Source organism: Rattus norvegicus, chromosome 1 (genome assembly GCF_021556685.1).
Source record: "Rattus norvegicus strain SHRSP/BbbUtx chromosome 1, alternate assembly SHRSP_T2T, whole genome shotgun sequence".
NCBI classification, from domain to species: Eukaryota; Metazoa; Chordata; class Mammalia; order Rodentia; family Muridae; genus Rattus; species Rattus norvegicus.
Window position 1 is genome coordinate 229,088,783 of NC_141534.1, and position 19,073 is coordinate 229,107,855.

At 42.0% G+C, this 19,073-nt stretch overlaps 1 protein-coding gene across 1 annotated transcript in view; it reads right to left on the bottom strand.

The window, feature by feature from the left end:
- The window catches only part of Rorb (RAR-related orphan receptor B), a 180,734-nt gene that overhangs the window by 24,820 nt on the left and 136,841 nt on the right, over positions 1-19,073 (bottom strand). Inside the window, exon 4 of the mRNA NM_001270958.1 lies at positions 15,174-15,575. Within this exon, the coding sequence (NP_001257887.1) occupies positions 15,174-15,575 (402 nt within the window). The remainder of the gene's footprint in view (positions 1-15,173; positions 15,576-19,073) is intronic.

Below are 19,073 nucleotides of genomic sequence, written 5' to 3' on the forward strand. Positions count from 1 at the left end.
TCGACATATCTCAAACACTCAAAGATGTTTTGAAAAATCACTGCAATCATATTTTATCCCGGAAGGAGGGGATTGAGTATACATGTTTGTGCTCATCTTTTTAAAAGAATAGATGGAATAATACAATGAAAAAGAGAGGCTGTGTATGTAGAAGAGAGAAAGCAAACCCCTAATTTGTTTACTTTGTACATTATTAGGAAAATATGGTTACTCTGTACGTTATTTGAAAAACGAACACCCAACGACATCCATTTCTATCTGTGTTTGGTGCTATGTGTGTATTTCTCATGCTTAACAGCCAGAGTCAGGTAGAGAAGAAATATCATTGCCCTGTGAGTGCTAACGAATGACCTTTGTTCATACAGACAGCAAATTCAACCTTATAATTTTTTTCATGTGATGAAACCCGTGTCAAAGAATTATAAACTTTTGTCGATCATATCAACAAAAGGGAAGTGACAGATCGTGTTTTGGGCTGTTTGCCTCCAGTAAGTTGTAGTTTATATTCTGTCTTAAGTCACGGTCATTTTGGCTTTGGTTGGGTGATGGAACGGGACACGAATGCTCCCCTGAAAACCAGCTAGGAATCACCTGTGTCAGACAGAGCTCGCTGGAGGTCCTTCACAGACCCACACATGGTTGGAATACATGTGAAAGTAGAAAGCCAGAAGAGCCCTACTTCTCAAGAATCCTGTAAGGGGGGGTGTACACGGAATAAAGAGGGACCACATCTGCCTCGTAACTACTGTCCTTGCAGAAGTGCTCTTGTGTTTCAGATGCTTTTGGACATACAAGCTTGCTTTGATCCTAAATGGTTTCACTTTAGTTCTCTAGGATAGGTCTCCAAGTAACTTGTCAGTGTCCCGTTTGTCTCTTGCTGTGTTTCTGGTATATACAGTGTGAAGTTAGCTGAGTTTCAGTGACATAGGGGATGAAAAATGTAAGCCATGTTGCTAACAAACTTTCTAAAATGAAATTCTCCTTAGCTAATCAGCACACTGGGAACTCTGAGTAAATGGTAGCTATGGCTATGGCTGGGAGAACATTCTTTGTGATTTCTCACCATGGGAGCAGTTTAAAGAGTTGGATGGAGACAAAAAGAGAGTTATTTGATATTTCAGTCAGTACCGCTGATGGAAGACATTTTAATACATGTTTGAGATTTTCAAACCAGAACTATAAATGAACAGAGATAAAGACACTACAAGACGTTAATTTATGATCAAATTCTGTTGGCTGCAACCTTGACAGTTTTAGCCTTTTAGCATGCTATACTATGAAATCCTTTCCTTATAAAATCTTATATTCAAAGTTTATTGAATACCCTCCTATGTTATAAAGAAGGGTGGGAATTACTCTCTACATTATATTAAAATAGATTGGTAAGTCATGGTTCATTATTTTTCAATTTCATTTGGGAAGTCTAATTATTTATAATATAAAAAATAGATATCTGCTCTCTAGTAGTTATGCGATGAAAACCCAACACGAAAGCTTTATAGTTTTTAGACCTAGAGTGGCTTATTTTCATCTTCAAAGGTATGCTGATTCGGTGGTGACTCACAGGCTTCAGGGTTTATACACAAAACTAGAACTACCACTTAGAATTGCATTGTGAATGACGATCTGCTCCTCCACATTACCTTCTTGGAACTGTGGAGCAAAGTTTAATAATCCCCTGGTCTTCTGCCACTTCCACTTGTAGTTTTAAGGAATATTGGAGAGGAGTACAGGGACAGTCAGTATGTGGAGGGTTAAGAAGATTGGAGGTTAAGTTCATGCTCACGTCAGGACTTGGTTGCTTGTGCACTTGTTGTGAAGGCTTTCCTGCCTCTCTGCAGCCTCCTCCGGTAGGGCTGGTGGTTATACTGTGAGTCTTTCGCCTGGTGTTGAGTCCTGATTCTAGCCAGGCTCATGGTGTGGTTATTGCTGTGAACCTGTTTCAGACCCATCAAGGCTCTAAAATTTTCAAGAACTGGAAAACAATACTACTCTATGTTCACTCAACAAACACTTAAAAAAAAACCCGCTCGTTACTTCAAGGAGAAAGTACTCAGTTCTATCTTGGGAAGATTTGGGAGAAAGAAGGGAATATTCTCTCAGAGGGATGAACAGTGGTTTGGGACATGGCAGAGAGTAAGACACATGTAGGTAGGGGGACAATATTAAGAAGACAGTGCTAGGCATGCGCACTAAGCTGGGTCATTCCATATGTTATCTGTTTCACTTGTACAACCTTAAGTCTTCACCATAAACTACACTTTTCAGTTATTATGTTGTAACTGCAGAGACAAGGGTTAGAAAGAGAGAGGAACTCTGGACTCTGGACAGTTTACAGAGAGTTTGCAAAAGCCATTCTGGAGTCCGTTCCCGTCTTTTCTGTCAATAGGTTCAATGTTCGCAACGCTGAGTATGTGGAGGAGATAGGGAGAAATGAGCTATATGAATGTATGGAGTGGAGCACAAATAGCTGAGTAAAAAGGTCCAGACATTATTTGTCCTGGGATTTTAGATTTCGTTATCAAGGAGCCAGAGGATGCTGTGAAGTAGGAGGGTGGCGAGATTAGAGTTTTGGTCCAGAAAGGTTATCTTCTGTGCCAAAGAGAAGGAGGTATGTTAGGGAGTGTGTACCAGAATCAGGTTGTGAAAACGTAGGTCAGATACAGATGTTTTGGACTAGGTCATGACAGAGAAGGCTAATGGGTTAGGGCGCCAGACAATTCCAAAAGAAAATACACAGGACCAGAAGACAAGGCAATAAAACAAGAAACATTAACAATAGCAGAGGCTTAGTTGTTCTTGACTTACTATACATAGATTTAAAACTGTCCACACATTCTTACATAAATACATCCATCATCTTCCATCAACTGACCACCCAAACAACCTTTTATCCCTTCCTTGATTCCCAAAAGCTTGAGAAAGCTAAGCTTGATCTTTCTGTTTGAGAACCTTAAAGCCTATACACTTAGAATTGAGAGACGTGAACATTGTAAATAGATGGTTTTCCGCATCCCTGTGATGAGAAATAAGTCAAATGTCTATTGACCATCAGGCTTATACATGGCAGTGGAGGCTCCCACAGAAGTGCATGGGAACGCTGTGTGCAGAAACTAACTTGGTCCTTTCAGGGCTCAGGTCAGTAAAGCACAGGGCAAAGCCATTCTCTGTCTTAAAAGAGTATGGCCAGAGGGCTCACTCTGTCCCTTAGAAAGATGCTTGAACATCAGAGCAAGATGGCTTTCTTGGACTGAGAGTCTGCAGTTGTGAAAAGGACTCAAAAAAGAAAGGACAAAGGAGAGACAGTGAGTGCAGTATGCTAAGTTCCTGCTGGGAGCCAAAGGAGCTTCAAGAGTCCCTGCCTGTAAAAAGAGAAAAGGTAATAGCAGATGCAGTCCCCTCTGGGGACCAGCCACATGAGAAAGTCCAGACAAAGGAGGCAGAGGAGAAAGAACAGAGGCGATGGAATCTTACTGGGCAATCACAAACCCTTCATCTGGTAGCCTGACTTGGATTGCGGCTACTTCTCAGCAGGTGGTTTTTATTGCTTTCTCTAACTAGCTTGGGCCGAAGATGGTACGCGTTGAAAGCTCATGTTGGCATGAGCTGTGCTGGAACAATGAGTTCAACAGGAAAATGGCAACCTCTGCCATGTCTAGAGGTGGGGCCCACGGAGCCTGCGCTTTCTGAGATCAGGAGGAGGAAGGCGATTCATCAGTGCTGGGACAGGGACTTCTAAGGACAGCTGCACATCCTCTGTAAGGATCCCGTACGCACGCTCAGTAAAGCAGAGGTTGCCCGGTTCACGGAGAGTCTGAACGCTGCTTTACTTGCTAGTAAAATGATACTGAGGAATGAGAAACACAATATCATATGTTCAGTCCTGTCTTCTACTCTCAGCTATAAGGAGAAACAGTGCTGAGTCTGGCTCAGGCCAAGGAAACTGGGCAGTTACTGGGTAATTACAGGTTAATATTAAGCACATGTTTGCTATTTTGCATTTATTAACTTCGTGGAATACCCCCTCTGCCTTTTGTGTCAATGAACATACTATCAGTGAAAATTACACATAGATTTAGATAGTAGTCTGGATTCTTTTCTTAGTGGAAGCTTATTTGAATCCATGTTTTAAAACTAGTCAATAGAACCTGTAAGTTCATAAATGAATTTAACTATGTGAGACAAAACATTACAATGGGTAATTCACAGGAGATAGTAATCCAAGAAAATTCTCCGTCATTTTTGGTGAAATGATATAAAACAATATCACTAAATTGTCCCACTTCCCCCCCCCATACATTTTAAGGGTAATATTAACTCTACTTATGATGTGGGCAGTAATAAAAGAGAAACTAAGATTTTGAAGGGGAAAATGGAATAAAATTGATGGTAATTCTCTGTAGTGTTTACAATAATTAAGGTGGCCTGGGGCTGACCTCCTTCCTCCATTTCCAAATGGTTTGTGACTAAATAACCCTATAAGTCTCTCTCCCTGTCCCCATCTTTGTCTCTGTCTCTCTGTCTCCTAGTTTCTGTCTTCTGTATGTCTTTGTCTCTCTGCCTTCCTGTGTGTGTCTCTTTCCCTTCCTTTCCAACTTCCACACTTCTTGTCCATTCTGAGTACTTCTCTTTGTAATGTATTCAATGAGTCAAAGGGAAAAAGGAATCCTCTTTAAGGCACTTTCAGCATGGTGTGGTTGGGATGTAGGGAGAGTTTGCACAGCTAGATGGAGTTTTCAAGGTCAGTTAGATTGGATGCCATAAAAAGATGTATGAAAAATATTCCGAAGCAAGATCACAGAAACGTATGGGAAATAACTTTTCTTGCATACCGATTCAACAATACAGCAAAGTTTAGAAACTAGCCACCCATTGCCAGGTTCAATGTGAGGCAGGCCACCTCTGCTTCAGCAGGGAAGGAAACTGACAGGCAAGGTGACAATTTCATGTTTGTAGCTGTGATGTTATAAAACGGGGACCAGCTTGCAGCTCCTAAAATAGCAAATGACCTTCTGCAGCTCTGATTCCAACCACTCAGCAGGGTTTTTTTCCCCCCCTCTCCACCAAAGTGGCTTATTTTAGCTCTCACTAGACATTTCAGCAAATGGTGCCCTCCAAAGGCTACCCTGTCTCAGTCGTGGGCGCCACATCCCATATCCCACAGGTGGTTTCATTAGGATCCGAGGGTCGAGCTTATCTTTAAAAACTGCTACTGTTAGTGTTATTGCCAGGAGCCTCCAGGTCTAACTTCACGGAGTAGAGAAGGCTGCCAGTGGGGGCTCTACATGGTTCTGGAGGGCTAGCATCTGAAATTCCCAACCCCCTCCATTTACCCCCTCAAGAGAAGGGATGGTTTCTTCTCGGTGAACTTTTATAAGAGATTTGAAAAAAAAGTTTGGACATATTTTCCTAAAATACTCTATTTCAGCTTCACTCAAAATGATTAGTGGATTTTTAAATTGCCATTCGCCTTAAGGATCTAGAGAAGGGCTGAGAATTCTGTTTAGTTTACATTCCTAGTGCGAATGTGGACTGCTTAGGGGATTCACTTTGAATTAATGTCAGGCTATCTCCGAGGACTCTCTGACAGCAAGTTTAAGCCCTGTGTTAGGTCTCATTGTACCAAGGTTTGCCAGGCTCCATACTTTGAGGCAGCAATGGTACTATAACACACTATGATATATTAAGTCAGCTGACTGAAAGGCAAAGCACTTAACCAGACGCACATTTTGCTTTCTGCCAGTGAATCACACGTCATACCTTTCTGTAGTTTAATAGGACTTTATACCTTTCTGGAGTTTAATAGTGCAGTGGTTTCTTGTTGAACGATAGCGTCAGAAGAGACCATGTCAGTTAAGACCTTTCTGATTCTTTGGATTTTAGGTGGAGTGCATGATCTTTAGTATGAATAGAATCAAGCCATCAGTAACCCCAGAGCCTAAATGGTCAATGAATTAGTGATCCATTTGCCTTTAATGAAGCAGCAGCTTCCGCATTTATGGTCTGTATTCTTGTCAGTGGGAATTGCTGGCAACAATAACCAACGTGTTGTTCATTGGCTCAGGCCATTGTCCGGCCTTCATTGCTCTCCCAGTGAGTGAGTCAGAAGAGCCTTGGATTTGCTTTTCATGGGAGTTCTATTGTCAGCTCGTATCAGAGAGGAGCGAAATTGATTTTTGTTTTTACTCTATGTAGACCAGTACCAAAAGATGTTTATAGAGTTTTTAGAAAACAATACGTTAACAAAATATGAAGTTATATCATTTTATAGTTTGTAGCTTATAGTCTAGCTATGGAGCACTGAAAGTATGACAGAACACAAACACGAAAGAGTGAAAACAGAATAAATCAGATTAATGTAGGCAGTGATAACATGTGGCAAAGGGTGAGTGAGGAGATAATTAAAATTGTTAATATTTTCTTCATATTCAGCAAGACCATACCGTATATAATAGCATTTTGGCAGAAAGGGAGAAATTTTAGAAGAATCTAAAGAGAACACACATAAGCATCTGTATTTAAGCTGCGTGATTCAAAAAAAAAAACGCACAGCAAAAACAAATTAACTACCTAAAAGGATGCTTTCTCGTTGCTGTCTGGTTGAAAGCTGTTTTGGATCATGCATCCTTTGTTTTATTTCAACAGTGCATGTGTAATTTTTGGGAAATTAGAGTTTTCTTTCTTGAAACCGGTTGGCAACATTGAGAAAGAATCTATTATGAAAACATTCCATCTCAAAATTAACTTTCAAAGCAAAAGACCTCCTCCACAGAACAATGGGGAGAGATGGGCGTGCTTAAGTGTTCCACAGTATCCAGCTTTGAGGCAGCTGTATTCGAGTCCGGGGAAGTCGGGTACAAGCCCCTTGCAACTTCTGGTTTATGCTTTTGAGAAAGTCAATTAATCTCTTACTGTCCTGGTTCCAGCCATAGGAAAGTTTAGCCACAGTGACACTGTCTTTGGCACTGGGAGACAGAGTAACTCGAATCTGAGAGGCTTCCTGGCACATTTTGTTCTGTTTGATTCATGCAAGACGCATCCTACCGAGCTAAAGACATTACAGATCCTAGCTTTAAAGGCACACAGAACTCTGACATGACAGACAGACAATGGAGTACAAAGCCCGACAGAATCCTCCCTCACTCCCCTTTAAGAACTGCACCTCCCCATCCTGCCCAGAGGACGGTTAGAGGATCACAGATGATGGAATCTAATTATAAAAATTGCTTAGGGCCACCACCAGGATTGATGTTTATTATCTGAATTTTGTTGACACATGGATTGATTGTTAATTTCGATGGAAGCAACCCCCCTCCCTTTCTCACTGCAGTTTTGGAAGTTTAGTCAATACATTTCTGACCTTTGGAAAAAAATAATTTAGAGGTAACCTTTAGAGATCACATTTATATTCCCAAATACTTAACATAAATCTTAATAAAGTATCTTGATTGTTTAAATAATTTATTTAATTAGTTAGTTTAAAATAGTGCTTCTTAAGGAGTCCAGAACAAGACTATCCAAAATGTTTGAACAGCCTGTTTACAAAAGAGTCTAACAGTTTCTTATGTTCAGAATAGGTCTTTCTAGGCCTTGTAGCCAGGGTTCAAGATTGAAAAGTAAATTTTTTCCTCCTTAGTATTAAGGACATGTTGTCAAAAGAAAGCTTACACCCCAAATTAAAGAAACAGAATTAACAATTTTCTAATTCTACATGTTCTTTGTATGTTAACCATCACAGAAATAAAACCTCTTCTAGTTGGTAGATAGCCATGTGCTAGGCTAGTGGTCCCAAAGTGTACTGATCTTAATCAATCTGATGATCAACAGACATTTTTGGTTTCTACATCCACTATGGCATTTTTACCCTAGCCAGCTCTTTCAAAAAATGAATACTTGAAAAACAGATCAAAATTTGTGCCATCACAACAAGTGATTGAGCCAAGGTCAAGGCTTGGAATAAGGTGAAAGTGTGGTTTCCTGAAGCTTAATGCTTGGAAACACAGTTCTGGGTGGTATTGCCAGCAAAAGTCACGTCGAATGTCACCTTGTAGTTCCTAGCATATCTTTCTATAAACCAAAGAAGACCTTCTTGAAATCCCTCCCTTTCTTTACTGTGGAACATTTCATATCTACGATGTCTTTTGAAATTGAGTGGATAAAATGGAATTGCCTTTCCAATGGCTTCGATGCTTTCTTTCCCCCTTGCTGGCAGATTTTAGAATCTTCTTATGAAGGTTTGAATCCCGAGTCAAGAATTAATCCTAAAATAATATCTCTAGGGGAATTCCACCAAAGATCAATTTTTCACAATTTCAACTCAAAATTGAAAAGGTATGTTAAAAGATTTCCTTACTGTAGTGAATGTTAGCATGTTAGGAAAGCTGTATTAAGAGTGGTATGAACATATCCTAGTAAGATCACCAGTGTAAGGGGAAGCCCTGGGTCCTGCTAAGACTGAATCCCCAGTGAACGTGATTGTTGGGGGGAGGGCGGCAATGGGGGGAGGATGGGGAGGGGAATACCCATAAAGAAGGGGAGAGGGAGGGGTTAGGGGGATGTTGGCCTGGAAACCTGGAAAGGGAATAACACTTGAAATGTAAATAAGAAATACTCAAGTTAATAAAAAAAAGAGTGGTATGAACATTTAGGTACTGTAAATAGATGTATATGTTCATAAGCACTTGAACTGAACATGCATGTTTGCATTGACTGTAGTATAGAGAAATAGCTTAGCGTCTTCCTACTGTCCAAGTGCTTTGTGTACTTTCTGGATTATGGGGAATCGTGTGACGGCAACCTCAGCATCACCACTCGATGATCTTAGTAGTCTTCAGGGGAGGATTTAGTAAAGGATATCTATAAAGGCAGATTTGACTGACCATTAAAAAGAGCTATAGAGTCCTCTCTCCTAAGTACCATCTAAAATAATTCATAGCCACACACCAGTTAGAATCAATTCTGATCATAGTCAGCTCAAAAGTATGTGGCAAATCAGGTTGATTAGCTCAGTTCACACACTCAGAGAATTCTGTCTTCGAATAGAAGATAGACTGCTTGGACCAAGCAGATGTTGGGAGATAATCTGGGAGTGACAAGAGAACAGGGCGATATTAAAGCATCCTAGGGGCTAGGTATGTCTCTTTCCAGTGACCTGGGTGACTTTCCTCAGTAGTCAAGAGCAGACTCTCTTTGTTCAAGAGAGGCTTGGAAGCGGCCCTCCGGGAGAGGGCCAGTGAGGACAGGTAGGTTTTTCTTATAGCTGTCGCTCAGCTGCACACCAGATGCCTCCACTGTGTAAGCCGTGAAGGCTTTGGGACTGGCCACACCACCTAGTCCCTCCGATGTCTCTCTTAGCTGCTGACTTTCATTTTGTTATTATTTACTCAGTTATATGTTTTCAGGGGAGAGCAGATGAAGAGAAGCAAGTGGCGCTTGGCTGCGTTTTGGTAATGGTCATGCCACCAAGTGGAAGCCCTGGGCTCTGAGGAGGGCCTCACTGGCTACTGCCAGAGCCGTGCTATTCAGCACTGCTGTGGAGCGCACAGTGGCTCAGAAGTCCCTCTTTACCACTTTCCTGTGCTTTTCCTGTTGCAATGGTTGAAACAAGGATTGTCTGTGAGCATTGACCAAACGCTCTGGAAAGTGAAAAAAAAAACGACCTTTTGAGGTCATTTCATCCAGTTCTCTTACTTTTCAGATGAGGAGACTGAGCCACAGGAAGTAGAACACTTGGAAAAAGCCTACGTGGTTGTTCTGTGATTGCAAATCTTAGTACTTTCTCTAAATGCCTGCAGAGTCTGTGGCCAGCCAGTGAGTGTTGGGGAGGGGGTTTTGGGACATTACCAAATGTCTTCCCTCAGGCTAAGAAAGGCTTACTGATAGCTAACTGTGTGTTTTCCTTTCTGCAAACCAATTGGATGCTTTCTCTGATAGATTCAGTTCCTATTTGTGTTAATGACCTACTAGACTGTTACTCTAAACTGAAGGCGACTTATATTTGTGAAGATGCTACTAGAGGACATAGATACTCCAGAAGCTGCCCCTCGTGGTCTATGTACCACACACCCACAGGAAGTTAAATAACAGCAGGTATAAAATACGTAGAAAAGTCTATACCATTAAAAAGAGCTGCTGTGGGTCCACAGTGTCGACTTCATTCTTAAAGTCAACATTTGAAACTTACAGAAAAAATTGCAAAATAAAGCACCCGAGGGAATCCTTTGGATGACTCTGTAGCCTGGGCAGTATAAAGTCCTACATTCCTGAGACTAGATCACTTCTATGCCACTGTCCTTGTGCAGTCTCTAACTATTCATACCATACTGTTATGCAACAGACACATCTAAAATGAGGGTTATTTCTGTGTTTGTTACTTTAAACTCCAGATTCCGTGAATAGAACACAAAAGGAATATGAGAATATATCCATGTTAACACTATGTGGAAACAATGAGACCAGTGAGTTCACATTCCCTTGTCTATATCGGGAAGGAAGACCCAGGCAGGCGATGGTGTGGGAAGCACATGATTCCGCTTAGCATTACAGCTAATTTAAGGATGTATATACATACACATTCAGATATATGCGTGTGTATATATTAATTTCCCCTCTCCTTTAAAAAGTATTATCTGGCTCCTTGAACCGTCTTGTCTGGAACCTTCTAGATACCTTGTCACTCATCTTTCAGCGTAAGTGAGCTTTATTGAGAGTACGATCTTGCAGCATCCCCAGAGTATCAGAGAGCTCTGGTGGGAAGCAAAAGCCAACGGCTCCATTTTCTTTTCTGCTCACTTGCTGAGAATCCTTTGCCTAGCTTCCCTTCTCTCTCACCAACCACGCAAAAATTTATTCCCAGAGACATAGCACATCCATCATGCTAGCTCGAAGTAAATTTCCAGCCAAGCCCTGTCAATACTGAGGCCTAAATATTAATTTGTGCTTGACTTCCAGGTTCTTCTTATTTCATGACTTCTTTTTCTCTTGGGACTTTGAAAAGCCCAGGGATATATTTCTGAAATATTCTTTGTTGTTTCTGTTCTCTTAACTGTGTTTTGCTTTCTTGCCTCAAGATTCTGGGAATAAAAAAGTTTCCTGATAAGAAGAGGTCTGAGTAACTGATACATGCCAGCCCCCAGGCCTTCACATCCAGAATCCCCTAGGACTAAGGCTTTATGACAGTTTTAAAAATTAATTTACTTAGTTTAGCATGATGGGAATCCATCTAAGGGTCTTCTGCATGCTATGTTGGTGTGTCATTGCTGATGGCCAGTCTAGTCTACTCTGACTTTTAATTATTTCTTTTGACACCTGTCAGTTAGATGGCAAGAGTAGAAACCACATCTTGCTGATTTCTAGTGACTGCAATATTGCTAAAAGAAATCCTTCAAAGCATGCATGGAAGTCTATGGTAGCAAAACGGGTGGCTGAAGTCAGAGTAAGCTTTGCTGGTTAACTAACTGTGTCTTAGGGAACGAGCTCCCATTTCTCACCCTTAACCTCGTCTAGAGGCCTCCTCACTGTTGACCTGAAGCAGGAGGTGAGCTTCTTGATGCCTGAAACATGGGAAAGATTTGTACATTTTCCTCTAAACCAGAACTATTAGCATCAGCATCCGCATCCCAGGAAGTGGGTTCTCTTGGCCCCTTGGGGGAAGGACAGATTGGTCTAGTTTTATTCTTGACTTAGGTAACACTTAAATATAATTAACTTGGTGATTGGTACACAGTTTTCCAGAGTGTTAGGCTGCAGTTCACAAATGCATTTTTATTAAACATCTCAAAGCTGCAAGGACTTGTTGAACAGAGGCTAATCCAAAACTTGCTTTAAAAGAAAGATGTACTCCTACCAGTTGATCTCGGCATGGTGGCGGGACTGTATGTCCTTTACCCTTTCAGAAAGCAGAGGCAACAGTCAGAATCAGTAGCCAAATGTGGTGCTCACAGATTTCTTAGTGAGCCGGAGTCTTGGACTCATTATTAAATATGTTGCCAAGCCCAGATTCTCTCTCTTGTCTGTACAGGAATGTTTTTAATGACAGCACACCAGCAAACAAGTGCTTCAGATGCCTAATGATCAAGTCAAGACAAAATGTTCATAGAAAACTCTGTGAAGTTTATTTACGGTCACCTAACACCTAGGCACTGTCACATCTAGTGCTAGAACAATTTCAGGCACCAAGGGTCACACATGCTTTTCTGTAGCAGTGGCAATGAGCTTTTGAGTGATTACCACTGTTTGACAGAAGAGAATACACTGCCATGTCTAAATGAATGGCTTCTGATGACTTAGACCTGGGCTTAAGTTTGTTCTTTGGTTTAACCGAGACTGTGACCTCTAAGCCTCAATTTTTTTTTTCTGTAAAATGAGCATACAGTTATTCACAAGACTGCTATGAAAATTAAAGGGGAGAGTATTATTTAGTACATACGGGAACCTAGTAAAAGGTGATTATACTGCCCGTCATAGCTAGGGATCTTATTATGTAATAATCACAACGCCAATCATACAGTTACAGTGGCTTCTCAGGCAGGGCAAGTAATGGCTACTGAGAAGTTACAGGTATCCACTGAGTTATCCCCTTACACAGTAAACACAATGACTGTTGCTGGTCTGGATTGAGAGCTGAGACTCATAGTTGTCAGGTAACTTGCCCAAGAGAAAAGCCTTGACTGTGAACCAGCGTCCATAAGCACTCTCCGCCCCCTTCTCCCACAGTGATGCTGCTATGGATTTAGTGTTTTAGTGACATGGATGGCACGTTTTAGATAGCTCGTTAGATGAGGTATCCATCACTCTACTGTGGCCTTGCAATCATACACACTTAGATCCACACAGATGGAATGGGTTTGTGTCCACTAGGTGGCATTGCTGTTTTAGCAAAGTCTGAACAGAGCCACTGTTTAGGTTTAAGAGTCTGTTACTTCGGTCCCCAGCTCCGAAAAAAAGAACCAAAAAAAAAAAAAAAAAAAAAAAAAAAGAGTCTGTTACATTGGAGAGCACTCACAGGACAATTCTAATTTCACCCTTAAAGTCTGATGAAAATTTAGAGCACATGGAGAGAGCTGTAAAGACTACTGATGTCTTGAAATAATTATGAAAAGTCTTCGCCGGGTGTCAGTGCCTCCGCAGGAAGCCATGATAAAACATGAGATTCTCTAGTTCTCTTCTCCCAGCTCACAGGGTGATAGGCTGAGGGCCAGAGAGGGAAAATGGCGGTGCATAGGAACTCAGAGCCAAAGGCTTTGGCTGTATTTTGACTTATCACGATTTCTACTGATGATAAATCATAAATAACCTGTGAGAGCTTTTTTTATGTCTGAGGCCAAAGATTGCTTAGTGATTTCAAGCTTTCATTTTGCTGGGATTTAAATATGGTCCAAACCAATATTATACTCGAGAACTTGGGTATCAGATAGTGTGTTGTTATGTTTTGACATACCTTTTAAAAAGGATTAGAGGCCCCTGTGTGCAAATGTTATCTCTAGGAGTTGTGAATGAATGAGTAGCAGGTGAGCCACACCCTGGAAATAGACTTCCTGAAATGGATCCCGAGTTCTGTCATGAAGTTACTACAGGTTTCTTGAGAAGCAATGAATTACCTTTGGGGTTCTATTTTTGGAGTCAAATAGGATTTTCTTTTTCTTTTAAGACTTTTGTGAAAATGAAATGTTTACAAAGTATCTTTGATACAATAAGGACATGGGTAAGGACAGCAATAGAGTGCCCTAGTCCGAGTCCAGCTCAGGTTTATCATTGTGTGACATTACTTCTTCCTCAAATGCATGTTATAAGCACCCAGAACAGCCAACGTTTCATCTTATGTTCGCCACAAGAAGAATGAAGACACCTGTGGGCTCCTGGCCCTTATTTGATGGTAACTAAGCCCAGGGCTTATAAAAATAACTGTGGCAGAGACTTAGTGGGCTCTTGTCTGGTGGTGTTTTGTTTCTGAGATCCCTTTCAAAGATTAGAGATCTGGGGCCAAAGAACTTGCTTTACTTAGCACTGTAAACTATAGAGGCAGGATTGGAACTCAGGTTGCCTGCCCCTTAGCCCGGAGGTAGTCACTTCCGGTTTGAATCTAGCTTCCCCACGGTGAGGTGGACATGGAACTCTGCTGTCAGGGAGGGAAAAACATTAAGAGACTGTGGCTATTTTTTGGAGGTTCATTAGATCAACCCAGTAAGCATTCCCTAGACTGTTGATGAGTTAAAAAGACAAAACAAAATTACAATGTCAGAAGAGGGCTAGCCTGAGATGGGGCACCCCTGACACCATATCCTAAGAAGTCAAAAGTCCTCATAACAGAAAATGTTCATGACTAACTTGTTTCTCTGTATCAGGAAGACCATAGCCTTTGTTGCTGTGATTTGGAATCCCATATAGAATTTGTGTGTGTACATGCACATACGTGTATGCCCACTTTTGTAAGTACATACATGTATGTGAGATAACCTTGGCTGGTGTTTCTCAGGACCTGTCAACTTTGTTACTTTGGCATAGGCTCTCTCTCTGTTCTGGAGCTCAAGTAGTCTAGGTTGGTCGGCCAACAAGTCCAAGGGTTTGCCTGTGTCTACCTCCTTAGGATTGAGATTATATGTGGGGTACCATGCTTTTAAAAACATGGATTCTGAGGATTAAACCCAGGTCCTTGTGTGTGAGCATGCTCCCAGAGAATGTTCCTCATGTCAGATTCTTCAGTTTAGATTCCTCAAATCCATAGCTATGTTCTGGCCTGGCTGCTGCATCTTTACAAGAAGGAAGCTGGGGTACAGGCACTTACGGTGTTGCCTGGCAATCTTTGAGAACCATTCATTGTATTATTCCACAGTGTGTCCACTTCCCTTTCAATTGGACAGCTAGGACATTTTCTTGCTTCCATCAACAACATTTTCCTTCAGTAAGAAACCACATTTATCCAAGAGCACCCATTCATCCCTTATGGATAGCATCTTTCAATTCTTTCCATCTTCCCTCACTCATAATAACTTTTATGGGGCAAGGGCATAGTGATAATTGTTAGAGTGTATTTTAAACCAATTTTATCTTCGCAGTAGAAACCAGGTATGCGTGCAATTTAATTTAGGGCTGTGGAAATGATTTCCCTAACTAGGACTAAGGCACTGACAATGGAGAAATTTCAGAAATAAAACTTGGAAAAGACTCGGACTTACCGATCTCAGACATTGTTATCCCGGGAGCTAACTGCCCGTTGTTGAAAGAGCTATAGGTAAACAAGTTGGGTACGGATGTGAGGTCATAGATAGGTTCTTGCTTTATCTGTTTGATTCCAGTCATGTCCAGTCCTGACTGATCGGGAGACGGTTGACCGGAATCTATGTTGTAGTAACCCTCGGACTTGGGCAGGTCAATGACGTGCCCGTTGGCGTATGTGCCGCCGGTCTCGGTGTTCAGGTTGCTGAGGCCATTGCTAATGCTGCTGCTGTACACCCTGGCAAGGGCCTCTGCCTCCCCACTCTGCTGCTGCCGCTGCTCCTGCAGCCTCTGCTGATGCTTCTGCACCTCAGCATACAGGCTGTCCCGCTGCTTCTTGGACATCCTCCCAAACTTCACAGCTAGGACGGAGAGAAGAGCAAAAGACAGCAGTGTGGTTACCATTCTCTTTAGCCACTTCCGCCTGAGACATGCACGGCTGTCTCTTCAGTATCCCTGTTGTTGCCAGACAGACGTCCACTCATTTACATTTCACATTAAGGGGAAAGATTATGTTTGAAAGAGTGTGTTGGTTTGTATCCCAGTGATAAAACCTGTGTGCTGTTCAGTTTTCTACCACTGTAACTGATACCTGAGACGATCAACAAGTAGAGAAGTTTATTTTTGGCTCATAGTATTCATGGCTTTTGTGACAGCGGCAGAGCAGGATACTGTGCTGGGAATGTGTGACAGAGGAATTCAACCCCACCCCAAGGAGGTGAAAAAGAAGAAGAGGAAGGGCATAGGTCGCAGTATTTCCTTCAGAGTCATGCTCACCAATGACCTAAGGCCTCTCTGTAGTCCCCACCCTCGAAAGGCTCCACTACCACTCATCAGTGTCAAACTGGAAACCACATCCTTAATATATGTTAATATGCGGACTTCTCGGGGACACTCAATATCTAATTGGTGACAGTAAGCTAGGAAGAAATGTTAAAATGAGTATTACTTGTTACAGGCATGAATTGGAAGATGTATATACCCCTGCCCGCTTCCTTTGTGACTAGCACATGCAAGAGACAACACAACAAGTCTCCCAACACTGGCGCAGGGTTCCTGCTATTAAGATGACCTCCTTATCAATACTGACACGAGCACTGGGATTGCAAGGACCTTGGGAGGAACCTGTTGTTTCAATTTGGGACATGATTTATTGGGTAAGAACAAGGATGCAGGGAGTGTGACAATGCTGTCAGCTGCTGGTGTCTAGATGTTGGTGAAAGAACCTTTAGACTATGGCATTCGCATGCACTCAAGCCGAGTGAGCAAACAGGAGCTACTGTCCTCCTCTTCCCCATTCTTGAAGCTCAACCATAGGTTCATTTTCTCTGTCTCTTGCGGCTAAACCCTCTGGCATTTTGTAGGGAATCGAGGAAGAGGCTTCACAGGGAAGAAACCCCCATGTACTGCTTCCTTTTGTGTGCAGAGTAAACCTCCTGAACTGTTTTGGACAGTGACTTCTTTTGCATGAGCAGTCAACCTCCCTCCTTTAGCATGTGGGCATCTCAAGTGCTGGGCTGCCAGGTTCAAATCACATTACCAGTGGTGGGACTGTGGTCATCTTGGAGACGCTCATCTGAGTTTGAGATTTTCCTTTGGTGGCAGTTTCCCCAAGGTTTGTTGAAGTCAGGACCTCAGAGAGTTTAGGAAGGGGGGCAGATGAATGTAGAAATAGATGGGGATTCAGTCATTGTGGTTCGAGTTCTTCCTAAAAACTGCCACACAGGAAGTGCTTCCAGGCTCTCTAGCTCAGAGGGCTCACAGAGGAGGCCTGCCTGCATTAGGAGGATGCTGGCATTCACACTCCACAGCATACATGTTCCCCCTGGCATTGAGAATGATGCTATCAAATCTTATCTGAGCATGGGCTGTTCAAAATGGAGGCCACAGTTCCTACGGAGATGTGTGACTGTGTAACAGGTTGTGCACAGGATATTTAGATACTCTTATGTATAGTGGCATGTTTTCTCCCTTCTTGCTCAGTCAGTCAGACTGAGGCTATGACTGACTGGACTTTAATACTCCCAGTAGTTCCCTCTCTCTTTGTCCTCCTTAATCTTTCTAAAAGAAAATCCTTCACCCTGGCTTTCCAATGCTGCCTAAGTAGGAAGATGAAATAGTAATTATCTAGTAGTTTTTTTCTTCATGAAGAGAAACAATCTAATTAACTACTAACAAACTCTCCTTTCCCCTCTCAGTTGCTGCTTTTCCTCAGTCTTGATTTGGTTTAGGTTGTCCTGTTTAACTTGTTATGTAGACGCTGCTCTTGTTAGAATTCATTCATGGAGTGTAGTGGTATTTGCACTTGGCCATGGGCAGAATTCTACAGAATGGTTGCGGTAACTTTTCCTTGTACTTTCATATTATGTCATTCTAAATAGTTTATGTATTGTTTTCTAGAGGGAAAGACCTTTTTTTTTTTTTTAAAATCATGAAAATAAAAGAATGTTATCCATTGGCTCAGGAGAACGGCATCCCAAGAAAGCCATGATGCTCCTCTTCTCTATTTGTGACCTTTGCCCTTTTGATTCTGTATTAGCTCAGATGGTCCTTGTGAGCATGGTCTCATGACTCAAGAACTGAGTCTACTGCATGAGATTAAAATGTAGTAATTTATAGACCAGTGTGCATTTACTGGTTTAAATCACAGGAATTAAAAAATCCAGAGTTTTTCATGGGATCAGACTGCCTTTAAGCTATCCTTGCTATTCAACCCTCAATTTAGAGTTGTACGTATTTCGAGGCAGAGGGATTGTATTAATGACCCCAATTCCTTTCACCTGCATCCTTTCATGTCCTTCTTCATGTCTACTCCCAATTTCTCTTCATTCTGTGCAGCCGTGATGCCCAACCCCAGACTCCCAGTCATATGACCTGTCTAGGTCAGTGGGTTATTGACAAATGTTTTACAGGCAGAGACTTGAAAAGGGCCTGTTTGACTGGGTACCTTACCGTGGCAAGGGCACGCCTGTACTAGATCGCTCAACAATAGGCTGTATGAAGCCGATTCAAGCCTCTTCCAGCACCACAGCGAGGCCATCAACTATCAGCAGGGTCATAGACTGACCTGCTGCCACAGCATGCCGACGACATGTGCTGTTAACCATAGGCCTTGTAATTAGAGCTAATGATGTTGGAAAAGCATGTCGCCAAGGGCTCTGCTGTAATCATCTGAAGACACAACAGGAAAAAAACGGTATATCTTCAGTACAAGGCTGACTTGTCAGGTGACTGAGCAATTGGAATATCTAGACTAAAGCAACTTAAAGTGACTACAGTTTGGAATTCTCAGGTTTTGGTTTAAATCAAAGGCTTTATAGACAATGACTACAGAACTACTCTAGGATGAGTTTTCCATCTATTTCTGAAAGGTGCTTCTGTTTTAGGTCCTTTCCTGCAATAAAGCTGGCAATATACCTGGAGGGGGAAATGTACAGTAGACCAAGAAAATGTACCTACTGCACTTCCCAACATAGAAATATTTCCTGGCTACTGTGCAGACACAATGATGTATTCCAAGCTCCACTTTAACGGAGGCCATGTCCCGTTGTATCTCCAGGTATTTCTGTGCGTCTTATCTCTCCATGGGTGAGCACAGCACATCTTTTAACTGTTTGCTTTCTAACCTGATTTGTTCAGCTAATTGCATTCACTTGAGTAGAGACAGTTTCTTAAACTACCACCTCTTAAGGAAACAAGTACAATTCTGTGTACGTTGCAAGAGATTTGCAAGTGCTTGGGCTGACGGCGTCAGCACACAATACACACTTAACCTTTATCTCAATCCCACACAAGCAAAGAGCGCTTCTATGTGAGAGGGGCAGAAATCACTCCACTTTTGTCGAGAGTGTGGGATTTGA